Source organism: Ranitomeya imitator, chromosome 1, assembly GCF_032444005.1.
Source record: "Ranitomeya imitator isolate aRanImi1 chromosome 1, aRanImi1.pri, whole genome shotgun sequence".
Classification (NCBI taxonomy): Eukaryota; Metazoa; Chordata; class Amphibia; order Anura; family Dendrobatidae; genus Ranitomeya; species Ranitomeya imitator.
This window is the reverse complement of record NC_091282.1, coordinates 890,036,049-890,053,748: the sequence shown is the minus strand read 5'-3', so window position 1 is coordinate 890,053,748 and position 17,700 is coordinate 890,036,049. Positions and strand designations below refer to the sequence as shown.

The window sequence follows — 17,700 nt, the reverse complement described above, 5'->3', positions numbered from 1 at the left end:
AAATCTCTGCTTGAAGTTCAGCTGGGCATTGGCTCATCGTCTTCTCTGGGTGCATGGTTTTTCACCCCTCCCTTCTAGACCCTTTGATTGTCAGTGTCTAGAATTCCTGCACGTCCCCAGAGAAGGCTGTGGAGAAACACCCAATTGAACTACAAGCAGAGATTTCACATACAGTATTGTGTTACTAAAGCCACAAATGTGAATATCTATGCAATGGAGTGACACAACACAAAATGGAAAAGAGCATCAGAATTAGGAAAGCTCAGAGATTTTTACAAGATACTTCACTTGGTTTATTAGCAAGTGACAGGTCCTCATTAAAAATAATAATAAGGCTAAGTTCACACTAGGCATTTTTGTTGCTTTTTTATGCTAATTTTCAGCTGCATTTGACAGTACCAGCTATGTCTATGAGTTTCAGAAATCTCATGCACACAGCTTGGTTTTATTGTCATCAGTATTTTGTGCTTTGCTGTGTTTTTTTGGACATAGAGCATGTCACTTCTTTCAGCATTTTTAACCCACTGAATTGAATGCAAAAAAAAACGCATGAAAAAAACGAATCAAAAAACGCTGCAAAAAACACAGCAAAACCTGCATTTCTGCTGCAGCTTCTTTCCTGCCAAGCACTCAGGTTTTGTTGCAGGAAAAAATGCAGCAAAAAATGCTCAGTGTGAACTTAGCCTTAATGTTAATATTTCAGTGCTTTCCTCCACAGCCTCATGCCTCCGCCTTGTAACCCTGAAAATAAATTTAATTATACAATCGTTCATAATATTATAACTTATAACAGTATTGTTGATGTTTATAATGTCAAGTACAGCATTATTACTGGTACTGTATATACAGTATGCCTTATTTTATTTGCTTCTTTCATTAAGCTTATAGAGTGTTGGATTAAAAAATGTCAAGAACTTGAAATTCCTATAAGTCCAAATTTCAGCCTGATAAATATTTTGGGTGATGCCTATGAAATTCGACAATGGAATACAGATGGCTTACCTCGAGATCTTGTCTCAACTGAAAATGGCATCCTTGTGACTCGTGGAAGACGTTGGCCCCTAATGATCGATCCACAAGATCAGGTATTATACATAAACTTTATTCCCCCCCCCCCGGAAAAAATGTGTATTGCAGCAATCTATTCTAAGTTCCCTGTAAATGGCTATATATGAGACCCATGTCACTAGGATCCCGAATACAATGGTCATAGAAATCATTAGGTCCAGGCTGTACCTGTAGGCACTTTGAGAATATTATGGGAATCCATGGGGAAAATAATTACGTATGCTCCATCACCTATAGGTTTTCAGAACCAGCAACATGTAAGATACTGTATAAGAAATTATGAGTAATTACAGAGGCTGACATTTTTCTTGTGTTTTTGATGGTCCCCCATGACACTACAGTCAGATACTCCCTAGCCTGACATTGCTGGTGAGGGAACACATTAGCGAGATCTAAGGTTTATTCTTTCCTCTTATAGTAAAAAATCAAATGTTGCACTTTCTACTATATTTCTATTGAGATGAGAACGGCAGGCATAGCAAAAAGCTCATCGAGACTATTAACTAGAACATAATCAAAGTCTAATCTTGACATTAGGCCAATCGTTGGATCAGAAACAAAGAAACCAAGAATGGCTTGAAGATAATTAAGCTGACTGATGCTGGTTTTCTTCGGACTTTGGAGAATGCTATTAGGCTTGGTCTGCCTGTGCTGTTAGAAGAGGTAAGTAGGTTTATCTTATGTTCTTTTATGTGACTTTATCTATAGTTGTACATTGTTAAAGTGGTTGTCCAGAATTTAAAGAAACAAAAAAACGGTTGTCTATCCATGGGCTATTTTGATGCAAAAACCTTTCTAATTTATATTATTAAAGGAGTTGACGCTTTTCTTTATTTTCACTAATGTGTTGGCGACAAGACATTACTTGTAAGACTTGTTGCACACAACATGGTTGAATCCATTTATTCAGTTAAAAGTTGTATTAAACATATTTGGTTTAATTACATGCAACATAACGGGAAAAATATATGTCAAATCGATATCTTTGACATATGTTTGTTCACTTATCCATTTCAGTTAGTTTTTTTCCCAGTCTTTTTCATCATTTAAAAAAAAAAAAAAACAGACGTAAAACATTTTTTTAGAACATTGCAGTTTATGGAACTATTGTTATATGTTTGTATCTATTTTTTCTCCATTTTTTTACTTAGAAAAAAATACTCCTCTTTCTTGTCTTTTTTAAAAAATTACTCTTTAAAAAAAAATTCTAATTAGTGCAATGTATAAGTTAAAAAACAACAACAACAGATATGTTTTTTTTTAACTTGCATCTTTTTGCATCAGCTTTACAAAGGATTCATTTGGGTCAGTTGATGGAGGGTCATTTGACCTGTTCATAAGCATCCTCCAACTGAAAGCAGGAGAGCTGTCCGTTATATAGGAAAGGTTGTACTAACAGGTACAGGAGGAGATCCTGTACTACTTATATATATGAATAAGTGCCACAAATCACACATCTGTGAAAATAAAGATAAAGTGGCCAACCCCCTTAGGTTTTGAAGATATATCAGTTTTGCCTATAATTAAATAACGCAGATAGATTATGCTGGTGTGTATGTCATTCATGATGTTGGGTCGTCTCTTTTTTCATTGTAAACCTCTGAAGTTGAACGCAATAAGCCAAAGCTTGTTTCCGGAGCAATTCAGTGTAATTGAAATGAATAGCACCGAGCCTTTTAATTGAGTGTACTGTATTTGTTACTGACCTGCATCTAGGAAAATCCCTTGATAAGCATACCTTAAAGGACAGAATTAGCTATAGGGGCCAATCTCCAAGGGTCATCTTAATTTCAATTAGTGTGCTGTGCCTTGCCTTTGCATATTTTGTAGTTAACTAGCCTTTATTCTTGACGTTGTATTGTTAACTTTTATAAATTGCCTCATTTTGTATTATTGATTTACCAAAATAAATCATGTCTTTGATATTTGCTATAGTAAATGTTCTTTACATTCAAACTGTTATTTCTATTTGTGTACTTTAACTTAAAGTATATTTTCGGATAAAGTTTATAGCCTAGAAGATGAGGTTTCTGAGTCAGAGACTGCCATACTTATAGCATTCATTATTTTGAAGGTATTGTCCCCTTTCCGGATATTCAACCCCTAAACACTTTCAAACTAAATAACACAATAGGTGCTCATCCTTCCCGCGACTACCCTACTTTTGGTGTTTTGGATGCTTTGATGTCACAACGACAGCGCGCATCACAGCTACAACTTTGCTGTGCCGAGGTAGACCGCACGAGCCGCTAAGCTCAATGATTGGCCAATGCTGCACATTGTTGGTGTGACCTCATCACTACAGCCAAAACACTGAGACCGGAGCAGCTGAGGGGAACTGGCCTTGAACCTGTGAAGGGTGAGGACCTGCTGTGCTTGTTATTTTAAGTATTTCACAACTTCACGTGAACAACCCCTTTCATTGGCAGTGTGGAATCTAGAGTGGGTGATTTAAAAATTGTATGACAATCCAGGCAAATTGGTTTAATTATATTTGATCACTGCTCCAGCTTCCATTTGAAAGTATGGAAACCCCTTTGACAATACCACATCTTAATTTAAAAAAAGTATATTCCCTGATATAGAGAAAATATACTTAAATAAACCAGCAAGCCATGGAACCATTTAGATTTGGGCAATTTTACAATTTATAATGAGTGGCTAGCAAATATTGACAGTTCTCCAATTAGAGGCATCCTTTTTATTATTTTTGTTGATTTGATGTATGAATATTTAAGTATAAATGAAAGTATTGTTTATCATACACATTGCTCTCCCTTCCTTTACTGTGGAGGGCTTGTTTATGCACTGCGATATTGGAGTGTGACCTTAGTTGTGAAGGTTTCTATGGACTAACATGTATACTTCTTTGGAATGTTTCCTCTCCAGACACTGAACAACTACTGCCTCTGGAAGCCAGTTACTTAAGCCCCAGACCACACCCTAGGGTGGGGACATCCTCCCACCCGCTCTATGGATGTTCACATAAAACTAAGCCCATTATAAAAATTAGCTGTTAAAGGGAAGGTACCGCGTTTGTAGGTCATTAATAAATCACTGTAATGTAGCATAACATGCTGCTATAAGCAAGTTTGAAATGCATGTGAAACAGATTTCATGTGTTATATGAGTTTAAAAAAGGCACTGGGGGCTGACATCTTGGTTTTGCAGCAGTAGCAGGGCACTATCAGTGTCAGATTACGGCACCCCATGGACATAGGAGATAATAGATCAGCGCTGACCCTATCTGTAACATTGCAACAGCATTAGCAGTGAGCTGGGCACGCCTCTGTGGGCTGCACAACTCACTGCTGTAGGTGTGACTAGCTGCCATTTTATTATAGCCCTGTGCTATCTGCCGAGCTCCACTTACTCTCTATCGCAGGACAGAAGAAGCCCTCACTTCTCCTCTGTACTCCAGGCAGGCACACATCCTCTGCTCCTCACAAGCTGCCCTGTGTGCTTCTCCTGCTGTGTCTCTGCCTCCCCCTTACACACAGTCCCTGTGATCTCTGGTAAGCTGCACTCACAGCCTGCAGAGAGGGAGGTGACACCTGGAGAGAGAGAGCAGGGCAGCTGACAGGACAGGGATTAAGGTGGGGGAAGAGGGATGGCAAGAATGTTATTCACAAAAAATGCTGCTGAGCCCACTGTGTTCTGCTCCTCTGTAAACAAGCTGTGCCTCTGATGCAGTAACTGCTGGTGATAGCAGGTCACAGGGCAATCACACACAAAATGGTGCTGCCCTGTGATGCTGCTCTTCATTCTTACTGTTAGCAGAAAAATTGGGGCAGTAACTGCTGACATCACCATTTCCCTCCCCTTTTGGGTGGTCTAATATCCCTGGGGCAGAGCTGCTAAATCTTACTATAGCTGCTTGAGGTCTAAAACGGAAAATGCTCCCCCTAGTGGTAAATATGTATATTTGTAGAAAAATATATAATATTTTTCATATAGAAATGTTTGCAAACAGTGCAAACATTGCATTAATACATTTTAATTACTATTTTAAGCTTAATTTCACAAAGAAACAAAATACAAGAAAACTGGTGGCACCTTCCCTTTAACCCCTCACTGCACTTAGTGTGACGGAGGAAAATCTTGGGGTTTTATATCACTGATGCTATTAAGCGCAGTGAAGCATAGCTCCCCTCCAGCACTCTACCAGTGACTTTGTCACAGTACGTATACACAATATATATCTACATATATAAGAGGCATCGTGATTACTTGCTAATCCTGCCCCCTGCACAGTAGCTCCGCCCCCACCACATCACCACACATAATCCCACCCCTCGCTCCATTACCACACACAATCCCGCCCCCACCACATTACCAAACACAATCTGCACCACATCACCACACACAATCCCGCCCCCACCACATCACCACACACAATCCTGCCCCCACCACATCACCACACACAATCCCGCCCCCCCACCACATCACCACACATAATCCCGCCCCCCCACCACATCACCAAACATAATCCTGCCCCCCACCACATCACCACACATAATTCCGCCCCCCACCACATCACCACACATAATCCCACACCCCACCACATCACCACACATAATCCGCCCCCCCACCACATCTCCACACATAATCCGCCCCCCACCACATTACCAGATAATCCCGCCCCCCACATTACCACATAAGGCTCCATCCCCACACATTACCACAACACCCCATCCCGCTCCCCACCACATCACCACACATAATCCCACCCCCACCACATCATCGCACATAATCTCGCCCCCCAACACATCACTAGACATAATCCCACCCCCCAACACATCACCACACATAATCCCGCCCCTCACTCCATTACCACACATAATCCCGCCCCCCCACCACATCACCACACATAATTCCACCCCCCACCTCATTACCACACATAATCCCGCCCCCCACCACATCACCACACATAATCCTGCCCCCCAACCACATCACCACACATAATCCCACCCCCCAACCACCTCACCACACATAATCCCCCCTACCACATCACCACACATAATCCCGCCCCCCCACCACATCACCACACATAATCCCGCCCCCCCACCACATCACCACACATAATCCCGCCCCCCACCACATCACCACACATAATCCCCCCCACCACATCACCACACATAATCCTGCCCCCACCACATCACCACACATAATCCCGTCCCCCACCACATCACCACACCACCACACATAATCCCGCCCCCCCACCACATCACCACACCACCACACATAATCCCGCCCCCCACCACATCACCACACATAATCTTGCCCCCACCACCTTACCACACATAATCCTGCCCCCCACCACATCATCACACATAATCCCGCCCCACCACATCACCACACATAATCCCACCCCCCACTACATCACCACACATATTCCCACCCCCCACCACATTACCACACATAATCCCACCCCCCACATTACCACACGAGGCTCCATCCTCACGCATTACCACACGAGGCTCTGTCCCCACACATTACCATACGAGGCTCCGTCCTCACACATTACCACACGAGGCTGCATCCCCACACATTACCACATGAGGTTCTGTCCCCACAAATTACCATACGAGGCTCTGTCCTCACGCATTACCACATGAGGCTTCGTCCCCACATATTACCACATGAGGCTCTGTCCTCACACATTACCACACGAGGCTGCGTCCCCACACATTACCACACGAGGCTCTGTCCCCACAAATTACCATACGAGGCTCTGTCCTCACACATTACCACACGAGGCTTCGTCCCCACTTATTACCACACGAGGCTCTGTCCCCACACATTACCACACGAAGCTATTGAATGTTGTCATTATTTACTTTAGTTTAATCACCAGCAGCGTTAATTAGATAGAATTAAACTTGAAAAGAAACTGTCCCACAATAATACCAGAGAGGTTTGGGCAGGAATGAAATTACTGACTGGGCTTAAGCTGAGGCTTGAAAATGATCCAGGAACAATGGACAAGGCTAATGAGATGAATGAGTACTTCAACAGGTTCAGCAGTACATGTGTAATGCAAACTGATAGTGGATGGGAACTGGGTGCAAATTCTGCAACATCGATATTGGAGGATGAGCAGACCTATTTTAGAGTATCCGAAAATGATGTGAGGAGGCAGTTTAAGTCACTTAACATTGGTAAAGCTGCAGGACCAGATGGACTCAGCTCACGTGTCCTTAAAGTGTGTGCAGACCAGCTGTGTACTGTCTTTACGCGCCTATTTAATGGAAGTCTACAAACACAGAGGGTACCGGTGTTATGGAAAACTTCCTGTCTAGTGCCGGTACCCAAGACGACTTCTCCTGCAACCCTAAATGACTATCGTCCTGTAGCCTTAACATCTCATGCTATGAAGGCCTTGGAAAGATTAGTGCTTGCTCACTTAAGACCGAGGGTCAATGCTTTTATTGATCCCCTTCAGTTTGCTTACCGACATAGATTGGGGGTGGATGATGCTATCCTTTCTCTGTTACATAGGGTACATTCATTTCTGGAGATTGATGGAACCACGGTGCGAGCGATGTTCTTCGATTTCTCGAGTGCATTTAACTCCCTGCAGCCACTTTTACTACACAAAAAGATGACTGATATGAAGGTGGAGGAGGGGATGAGAAATTGGATAACTGACTACCTATCAGATCGGCCACAGTTTGTACAGATGGGAGAAGTTGTGTCAAGCAGATTATTGAGCAGTGTAGGTGCCCCCCAGGGAACAGTGCTTGCGCCCTTTCTATTCACACTGTATACTTCAGACTTTCAGTATAAATCTGAACTTTGCCATCTTCAAAAATTTTCGGATGACTCTGTGGTTGTGGGATGCATTAGGGGAGATCAGGGGGATGAGGAATATAGAAGGGTGGTGTCGAATTTCGTGGATTGGTGCAATGGTAACTATCTGCAGCTAAATGTTAAGAAAACCAAGGAGTTGGTGGCCAACTATAGCAGGATAAAGTTGGAATGCTTACCGATCACTATTGCTGGTCAGGAGGTAGAGCAGGTGGAGAGTTACAAATATTTGGGGGTCCATTTGGATAGCAAACTGGACTGGAGATGCCACTCAGAGTTTGTCTACAAGAAGGGGATGAGCAGACTGTATTTCCTAAGGAAACTGAGGTCTTTTAATGTGTGTAGCAAAATGTTAGAAATGTTCTACCAATCTGTGGTGGCAAGTGCCATCTTTTTTGCAATCACGTGCTGGGGTAGTAGTGTGCGGGCCTCTGATGCTAATAAGCTGAATAAGATTATTAAGAAGGCAAGTTCTGCTGTGGGCTGCAATCTGGACTCTTTTGGGGAGGTAGTGGAGAAAAGAACTCTGAGAAAGTGTATGACAATTATGAACAATAATGCACATCCATTATATGAGCTATTCATGAGACAGAAGAGCACCTTCAGCAACCGGCTAATACTTCTGAGGTGTAAGAAGGAAAAATATAGGAAATCGTTTGTGCCAACTGCCATGGGAATGTACAACAATAACATTAGGGTTAAACCACCAAGGTGAATGTCTACTTATTCTCTACATTTCAGTTCACTCGTTGTGTATGTCCTATTCTAATGTATAATGTTCTTCTGTCAACAAACTGTCATGTCAACTATGGAATTCCTTTATGATTTTTATGATTTAAGTTGTGCTGCTGTGATACCATAATTTCCCACGGGATCAATAAAGTGTATCGTATCGTATCGTATCGTAGCAATGAGCGTGCCGAGCGTTAGCTGGCTGGAAACAGCTAGTATATATTATATACATATAATTAATATAGCTATTACGTATAGGCTAAGATACATGTTTGGTTATATGATGTTAACATTGTAACATTTTCATTAAAGTTGAAGGAAACTTTGGATCCTGCTTTGGAGCCAATTCTTCTAAAGCAGACATTTGTGTCAGGCGGAAGAACACTAATTCGCCTTGGAGACTCTGACATTGATTATGATAAAAATTTTAAGTTCTATATGACAACTAAAATGCCAAATCCACACTATCTTCCTGAGGTAAGTAAAATAGACAGTATGCATTTATCCAGTGGATGATTTTTAAGAGTGAATTAATTTGTAGCAATATTTCCTACAGGTTAAGTTTTGCATTCTGATAACTAAAGTAACACTTAGTAAAGGTCATAATAGAGAAAAGGTATAATAGATATGCATTGAATAGACAGAAAACGCCAAATTGTAAAAGTTACAATGTTGCCTTATTTGACACCATATTCTTCCACAGAAGCAATGCGAAGAATACTTCTGTAATAAGGCATACTGTATGTGTCAAGTTGTTATGTACGTGGTAGCCTGGCACAGGGCCGGGACAAGGTATTTTAGAGCCCCAGGCAGATAAAGTAGATGGTGTGTCCCTCAGCCCCATGTAAAGGTAACGGGTTGGAAACTAACATAACATGGCCTCTAACGTAACCCCCTCCTTCCGATGGGTCAGGTAACATTCTCTGTATACCACTTCTACTAGAATTGTCACTTGTTTCACCCAACCATACCAGCAAAAGTAAAAAAAAAATGGTGTACTATAGAGGTGAGGCTCAAAATGGAGTGTTTTTTTCATAGGTATAGATATGGAATCAGTCATTGCTGGCAGACAATTTACATGATACCAGGGAAAAATAGCAATATTTATCTCTGACATTCTATATTTTAAATTATAAACCCAAAAAAGTGAACTAATTTTGCTTAACTATAATGGGGGCCCCATTACAAAGGGACACATATAATGAATTTTATATTTGTCATGCAGCAAATACAATTTGTAACAAAACTGATAGTGGTTCTGATGACATATTTCCGTATGGATATTGGATCTAGTTATATATTCTTGTCCTGTTGATGGCTCTGGTGATGTATTCACATAGTGATGATGATTCTAGCTCTGTATTCATCACCAGAACCATCATCAGTACATGAATATAAAGTCAAAATCATTATAAGTACCTGAACACATCACCAGAGCTATCAGCAGTATATAAAAACGGTACCAGAACCATCATAAGTAAATTATTCTGTACTCATGGTGGTTGTGGTGATATCTTCATTAGGTGATGGTTGTTCTGGTGCTATATTCATGTACTATTGATGGCTCTGGTGATGTATTCATGTTGTGATGATGGTTCTAGTGTAGTGATAAGCGAGTATACTCGTTGCTTGGGTTTTCCCGAGCACGTTCGGGTGGTCTCCGAGTATTTGTTAGTGCTCGGAGATTTAGTTTTCGTCACCTCAGCTGCATGATTTATGGCTGCTGGACAGCCTGAATAAATGTGGGGGTTGCCAGGTTGCTAGGGAATCCTCACATGTATTCAGCCTGTTTAGCAGCCGTAAATCATGCAGCTGCATGAACAAAAACGAAATCTCCGAGCACTAACAAATACTCGGAGACCACCCGAGCATGCTTGGGAACACCCGAGCAACGAGTATACTCGCTCATCACTATTCTAGTGTTGTATTCCTCTCCAGAACCAAAATCATCATAAGTACATGAATACATCAACAGCACCATCAATATTACATAAAAACGGCACCAGAACCAATATCAGTAAATTAATAGGTCACTAGAACCTCCATCAGTGCATAAATGCGTCACCAGGACCACTATCAACAGATAAATGCATTACCAGAAACACTATCAGTACATTAATGCATCACAAGAACACCAATTGCATCAAAAGTACATGAATATGTCACCAAAACCCCCATCCATATAGGAATGCATCATCAAGCCTAGTAAGCAATCAATTGTAATGTCAAGTCAGGCCCATATACACAGCCTAATTTATGGCAGTCCCCTCTCCACAATTTACCTTACACACTCTATACCCCCTCCACACACAGTCCTCCTACACAGTATGATGTTCACCTTAGCAGCCCATATAGTATAATATCCACAGCAGTCCCGAATATACACTATGATGTCCATCACAGTCCATCTATACAGTAATATGGCCCCTAGTCACCGATACTGTATAATGGTTCCACAGCCCCTTAAATACAGTATAGTGTCCCCCACCCCACCACACAGAATGATACCAACCACACCAATACACTATGGTTACCCTCTTGTAATGCCCCCATAGCCAGCCCCTTATGTCCCTATAGCCAGCCCCTCTAGTAATGTCTCCTTAGGCAGCCCCTTATGTCCCCTTAGCCAGCTTCTCTTGTAATGTCCCCATAACCAGCCCCTTATATGCCCATAACCATCCCTTCTTGTAATTTCCCCATAGCCAGTTCCATATGTCCACATAACCATCCCTTTATGTTCACATAGTCAGACCCTATTGTAATGTCCCTATAGTCAGCTCCTTATGTCCACATAGCCAGCTTCCACTTGTAATATCCCCAGGACCAACTTCTTATGTCCTCATAGCCAGCCCTTCTTGGAAAATTCCCATAGGTAGCGCCTCTTGGAATCTCCCCACAGGCCCTAGATATAATAGCCTCCACTCATTAGAAAAAAATAGAGTAAAAATAAAAAAAAACTTATACTCACCTAATCCAGGCTCCCTGTCCAGCGTAGCTGTGTCTCCTCTTCCATCTGGGTGGCTCGATGATGTCACTGCAGCACGATGTCAACGTCCTCTACATGCCCCAGAGTTTCCGGCAGAGTTTTGAGCTGATTACAGCTCATCTGCTCCTGTGCTGGGTGGCTCTGCATTAATTGTATTCACGTCTTACAGACGCTAATACAATTGAGTGCAGGGAAGTAGCGACGGCCGGGCGCAGTCAGAGAGAGAATTGATTGGTGTCAGTGACTGACAATGCTCCTCCATCTGCCCGCGCACCAAATGTTACTGTGCTTAATGCCTGCAGCTGGAGGAAGGTGACGGGTGGCTTCAGGCATTCAGCAATGTCAGGGTTTTTTTCTTCTATGAATTATGCCCCCCTCGGGTAGGCACCAAGTAACATCCTAGATAGGTGCCCACCCTGCATTTCCCTCGTCCCAACCTTTGTCCGGCATCTCTGAATAAATCAGGTCCCAGGGGAATCCTGGCCTTCATCATTTGATGCTTTTCCAGTGGTTTGGATTTTTACAGGGGCCCTGGGCTGAGTTCATGGAGTAGCTGCTGGCTAGTGGAGCATGCTAGCAGGGAATGTCAAACAGCTGTGTCAGAACAAAGTAATATGTGGCAAAAATGTCAGGCAGGAGAATAGTTGCTGAAATGTAGGAAAAAAGACATGGACCCCGCATTTAAAAATCATACGTTGATCTAATGCCGCCAGGAAAAATTTACAAAACCGGACATGAGGTTCTTATTTTAACATTTTGATTAGACTGTATGAAACCCACTGCCACGTCACGGCGAATCTCAGTGGGTCCCTAACTTATTAAAGTCTTAAAGGTGGGGCGTCGTGTGTCAACCACCACCACAGCAGCAGTGTTCCAGCAGGGTGAGCGACCTCGTGCCTCACAGAACCCATGCTACAAGATTGAGTGCCCATGACTCCAGGCCACAAAGGTCCACAAGCACTAAACCACCGCAACGATAGCTGCAACACAGCACCAACACCAAGAGAAAGGAACAAAATTCTCCTTCCATAAACTCTCAGACTGTGAACCGAGAGCAAAAATAGGTGGAAACCTACTTGCAGTCTCCTGCTAATTAAAAACTCCTGTGTCAAATGGGAGGAGTGCTGAACTAAGTAAAAAAAGAGGCAACAGACCATGCAATATGCTAAACTGTACGTAGATAAAAGACATGGACCGCACATTCTAAAATCATATGTTAATCTAATGACACCTAGCAAAAATTTACAAAACTGAACGTGAAGTTCTTAATTTAACATTCTGGTCAGATTGTATGAAGCCCACTGCTAGGTGACGGCAGTGGCCCTGGGCTGAGTCCATGATGTAGCTGCTGGCCGGTTGAGCAGTCCAGCAGTGAATATCAAATAGCTGGGTCAGAATCAAGAGATAAGGGGCAAAATGTCTGGCAAAAGAATAATTGCAAATGAGCTGAGGTCTGAAACAATTCATCACTAAAGAAGAGGATTTGAGAACAGGGGTGTAAACCAGGTAAGCAGTACTTATAACTGCCAGTGGGAGACAGAGATTCAGCAGCTAACATAGTTAGCAGCCCCACTTAAGACTCAAAGCAGTGAGTGAATATTAAACCAAACATGTGAATTTAGCACAAGTCCAAGAGAATTATGCAGGACTGCCACATTGCAGTATTGGATGTTACAATATGATGTAAAATGACACAATTTTTAGAAAACCTTGGTATGCCTCCATATGACTTTAGGGGCATATGGAGGTACAGTATGGAATGAAAGATGGCAGTCATATTGCCCATTTTTTCACTGGAAATTTATAACCAAAAGTGGTCATATGCCCAGTAATAACTGACAGATATTGTGTGTTCTGTCTGATTACTATTTGGCCCATTATGTGTTATGTTTGTATTTTTATTTTATTTCATTTTTACTTATCACATTATGGGATGCTTTATTGCTCAAGCAATATGTGCATTTAGAGTTTATTGCAAATATATACCGTAAACTCAAACCGGCCATTGTAATTGCAATTTAAAAGTTTTAACATTGACCTGAATTTACTCTGTTACATTGAATAGTAAGTGATGGCGCAACTCTAATTTCTAGACAAGCCATCCCCAACATCTATTATTAAATGTTCTTAGATCATCTTCCCAAACAAAATGTTGCTGTCATATTAATGCTAATAGTTTTAACAAGACGTGCATAACATTTGTGAAAATAAACATACAAAGACAGTGAAAGGAAAATCAAATGACTCTTGTCCCAAGCCTGTAAAGTCATTGCTGCTTTCTGCACATAATAATCCCGTCACTGTGTTATTAAAGATAATTGATTTGAAAGATTATAGGTATTTACTGCTGCCCGCAGCATTCGTTGCTCCACTGAGCTGTCAAATTGTTATATTTGTGAGCAAATATTATTTTCTGAATAGATGTGCTGACCTTTTTAGCAGTGTTTTACATGCTGGTAGACAAATGTTCACAACTGCTTAATGTAGCTAAAAAGTTTATAAAAATAAATTAACTATTATATTTACTTCAGTTTTATTAAAATTGGCATACATCAAAAGATTTTAAAGTAATTATGACTTTAGCTATTCAGAGCTTTTTAGCACAATAGCACTCATCCATACAATGCAAACCATACAGTGCCTTGCGAAAGTATTCGGCCCCCTTGAACTTTTCAACCTTTCCCACATATCATGCTTCAAACATAAAGATACGAAATGTAAATTTTTGGTGAAGAATCAACAATAAGTGGACCACAATTGTGAAGTTGAACGAAATTTATTGGTTATTTTAATTTTTTGTGGAAATTCAAAAAGTGGAAAGAGGGGCATGCAATATTATTCGGACCCTTTATTTTCAGTGCAGCAAACTCACTCCACAAGTTCATTGTGGATCTCTGAATGATCCAATGTTGTCCTAAATGCCTAATGATGATAAATATAATCCACCTATGTGTAATCAAGTCTCCGTATAAATCCACCTGCTCTGTGATAGTCTCAGGGTTCTGTTTGAAGCACAGAGAGCATCATGAAGACCAAGGAACACAAAAGGCAGGTCCGTGATACTGTTGTGGAGAAGTTTAAAGCTGGATTTGGATACAAAATGATTTCCAAAACTTTAAACATCCCAAGGAGCACTGTGCAAGCGATCATGTTGAAATGGAAGGAGTATCATATCAATGCAAATCTACCAAGACTCGGCCATCCCTCTAAAATTTCATCTCAAACAAGGAGAAGACTGATCAGAGATGCAGCCAAGAGGCCCATGATCACTCTGGATGAACTGCAGAGATTTACAGCTGAGGTGGGACAGTCTGTCCATAGGACAACAGTCAGTCATACACTGCACAAATCTGGCCATTATGGAAGAGTGGCAAGAAGAAAGCCATTTCTCAAAGATATCCATAAAAAGTGTTGTTTAACGTTTGCAACAAGCCACCTGAGAGTCACACCAAACATGTTGAAAAAGGTGCTCTGGTCAGATGAAACCAAAATCGAACTTTTTGTCAACAATGCCAAAAGATGTTTGGCGTAAAGGTAACACAGCTCATCACCCTGAACACACCATCCTCACTGTCAAACATGGTGGTGGCGGCATCATGGTTATGGTCTGCTTTTCTTCAGCAGGGACAGGGAAGATGGTTACAATTGATGGGAAGATGGATGGAGCAAAATACAGGACCATCTTGAAGAAAACCTATTGGAGTCTGCAAAAGCCCTGAGACAGGAACGGAGATTTGGTTTCCAACAAGACAATGATCCCAAACATAAAGCAAAATCTACAAAGGAATGGTTCACAAATAAACGTATCCAGGTGTTAGAATGGCCAAGTCAAAGTCCAGACCTCAATCCAATCGCGAATCTGTAGAAAGAGCTGAAAACTGCTGTTCACAAACGATCTCCATCAAACCTCACTGAGATCGAGCTGTTTGCCAAGGAAGAATGGACAAGAATTTCAGTCTCTCGATGTACAAAACTGATAGAGACATACCCCAGGCAACTTGCAGCTGTAATCGCAGCAAAAGGTTGCGCAACAAAGTATTAAGTTAAAGGGGCCGAATAATGTTGCATGCCTCACTTTACCGTTTTTGAATTTCCACAAAAATTTAAAAAAACCAATAAATTTCATTCAAATTCACAATTGTGTTCCACTTGTTGTTGATTCTTTATCAAAAATTTACATTTGGTATCTATGTTTGAAGCATGACACGTGGGAAAAGTTTGAAAAGTTCAAGAGGGCCGAATACTTTCACAAGGCACTGTAAGTCTCTGCAGTGACGTGTTGATCATCACTATCATGGTAGCATCACTACTAGTGATGAGAACACCTGAACATCTAAAAAAAAAGTTTGGTTTGGGTACCCAAACTCGGACCCCATTTAGTTAAATGGGGGGGCCCGAACATCTGTTGTTTGCCACGCTGTCATCTGCATGACAGCTTGGGAAGCACAGGCTCTGATTGGTGGTAAGATTATTGCAGCCAGTAAGAGCGCTGCGGTTCCCATGCTGTCAGATGACTGCGTGAGCCAGCAGCTGTGACCAACAGTAAAATGGTTACCTCCGGTCACATGCTGAAAACATCAAGAGCAGGCGCCGCTGATGGGAGTATTCATCAGCCAGCACCTATGCTATAAATAAATCAATAAAGCAAAAAAATTATGTGGGGTCTCTTCTATCTTTAATAACCATCTCAGGCAAAACTGATAGCTGCAGGCTTATCAAGAATAGAGGGGTCCCCACGCCCTTTTTTTAAATTATTTAGATAAATCATTTTAAAAAATGTTGTGTTGTCTCACCCATTTTTGACAATTAGCAAAACTAAAGCAGACAGCTGGGGGCTTGTATTCTCAGGCTGGAAAAGGGCCATGGATATTGGCCGCCTCCCAGCCTACAAATAGCCTGAGATGTGCCAATTCTGGCTTTTTGCCCGGCTCTTCGCACTTGCACTGGTGCAGTGGCAAGTGGGATATTATTTGTGGGATTAATGTCAGCTGTTTCATAGCCACTGACATCAAGCACACAGTTTAGTAATGGAGAGGCATCTAAAAGACGCCTCTCCATTACTAACCCCATAGTTAGATTGTAAAAAAGAAACAGCCAGAATAAAATCCTTTATTTGAAATAAAGACACTGACTCCTTTATCTACTATATAAAGCTGAATGTGTGTGTGTGTGTGTGTATATATATGTGTATGTCCGGGATTGGCATCTGCACCGTCGCAGCTACAGCCACAAAATTTTGCACAGTCACACGTCTGGACCCCGAGAGCATCATAGGCTATATTGTGAGGCAAAATTTTAACCCCGCGCGTTCCAATTCACCAAACAATTTTGCCCCTATCTACATAATGGGGAAAAAAGTGAAAGGAAAAGTGTTCGAAGCGTCGCAGCTACAGCAACAAAATTTTGCACAGTCACACGTCTGGACCCTGAGAGCGTCATAGGCTACGTTGTGAAGTGAAATATTAACCCCGCGCTTTCCAATTCACCAAACAATTTTGCCCCTATCTACATAATGGGGAAAAAAGTGAAAGGAAAAGTGTTGGAGGCGTCGCAGCTACAGAAACAAAATTTTGCACAGTCACACGTCTGGACCCTGAGAGCATCATAGGCTACGTTGTGAGGTGAAATATTAACCCCGCGCGTTCCAATTCACCAAACAATTTTGCCCCTATCTACATAATGGGGAAAAAGTGAAAGGAAAAGTGTTGGAAGCGTCGCAGCTACAGCAACAAAATTTTGCACAGTCACACGTCTGGACCCCGAGAGCGTCATAGGCTATGTTGTGAGGTGAAATTTTAACCCCGCGCTTTCCAATTCACCAAACAATTTTGCCCCTATCTACATAATGGGAAAAAATGAAAGGAAAAGTGTAGGAGGCAAATTGACAGCTGCCAGATGTGACCAAGGGGGACTTAAAGAATGAGAGCAATGGCGCCAAAGAGTATATACCGTACAGTTGCTAAGGTGGGGCCTCGACATGGGATACTCACCACACACGGGGATATGAACACACACAAAATGCGCCACACACTACCACGTGCTTGAACACATATTACCCTCAGCACACATTTCACCACAAATACACCAACCTCGCCACATAAAAG

At 41.8% G+C, this 17,700-nt stretch overlaps 1 protein-coding gene across 1 annotated transcript in view; it reads left to right on the top strand.

The window, feature by feature from the left end:
* The window catches only part of DNAH6 (dynein axonemal heavy chain 6), a 621,891-nt gene that overhangs the window by 426,782 nt on the left and 177,409 nt on the right, over window positions 1–17,700 (top strand). The window contains exons 54-56 of the mRNA XM_069743176.1: window positions 882–1,085; window positions 1,606–1,731; window positions 8,923–9,087. Of these exons, the coding sequence (XP_069599277.1) occupies window positions 882–1,085; window positions 1,606–1,731; window positions 8,923–9,087 (495 nt within the window). The remainder of the gene's footprint in view (window positions 1–881; window positions 1,086–1,605; window positions 1,732–8,922; window positions 9,088–17,700) is intronic.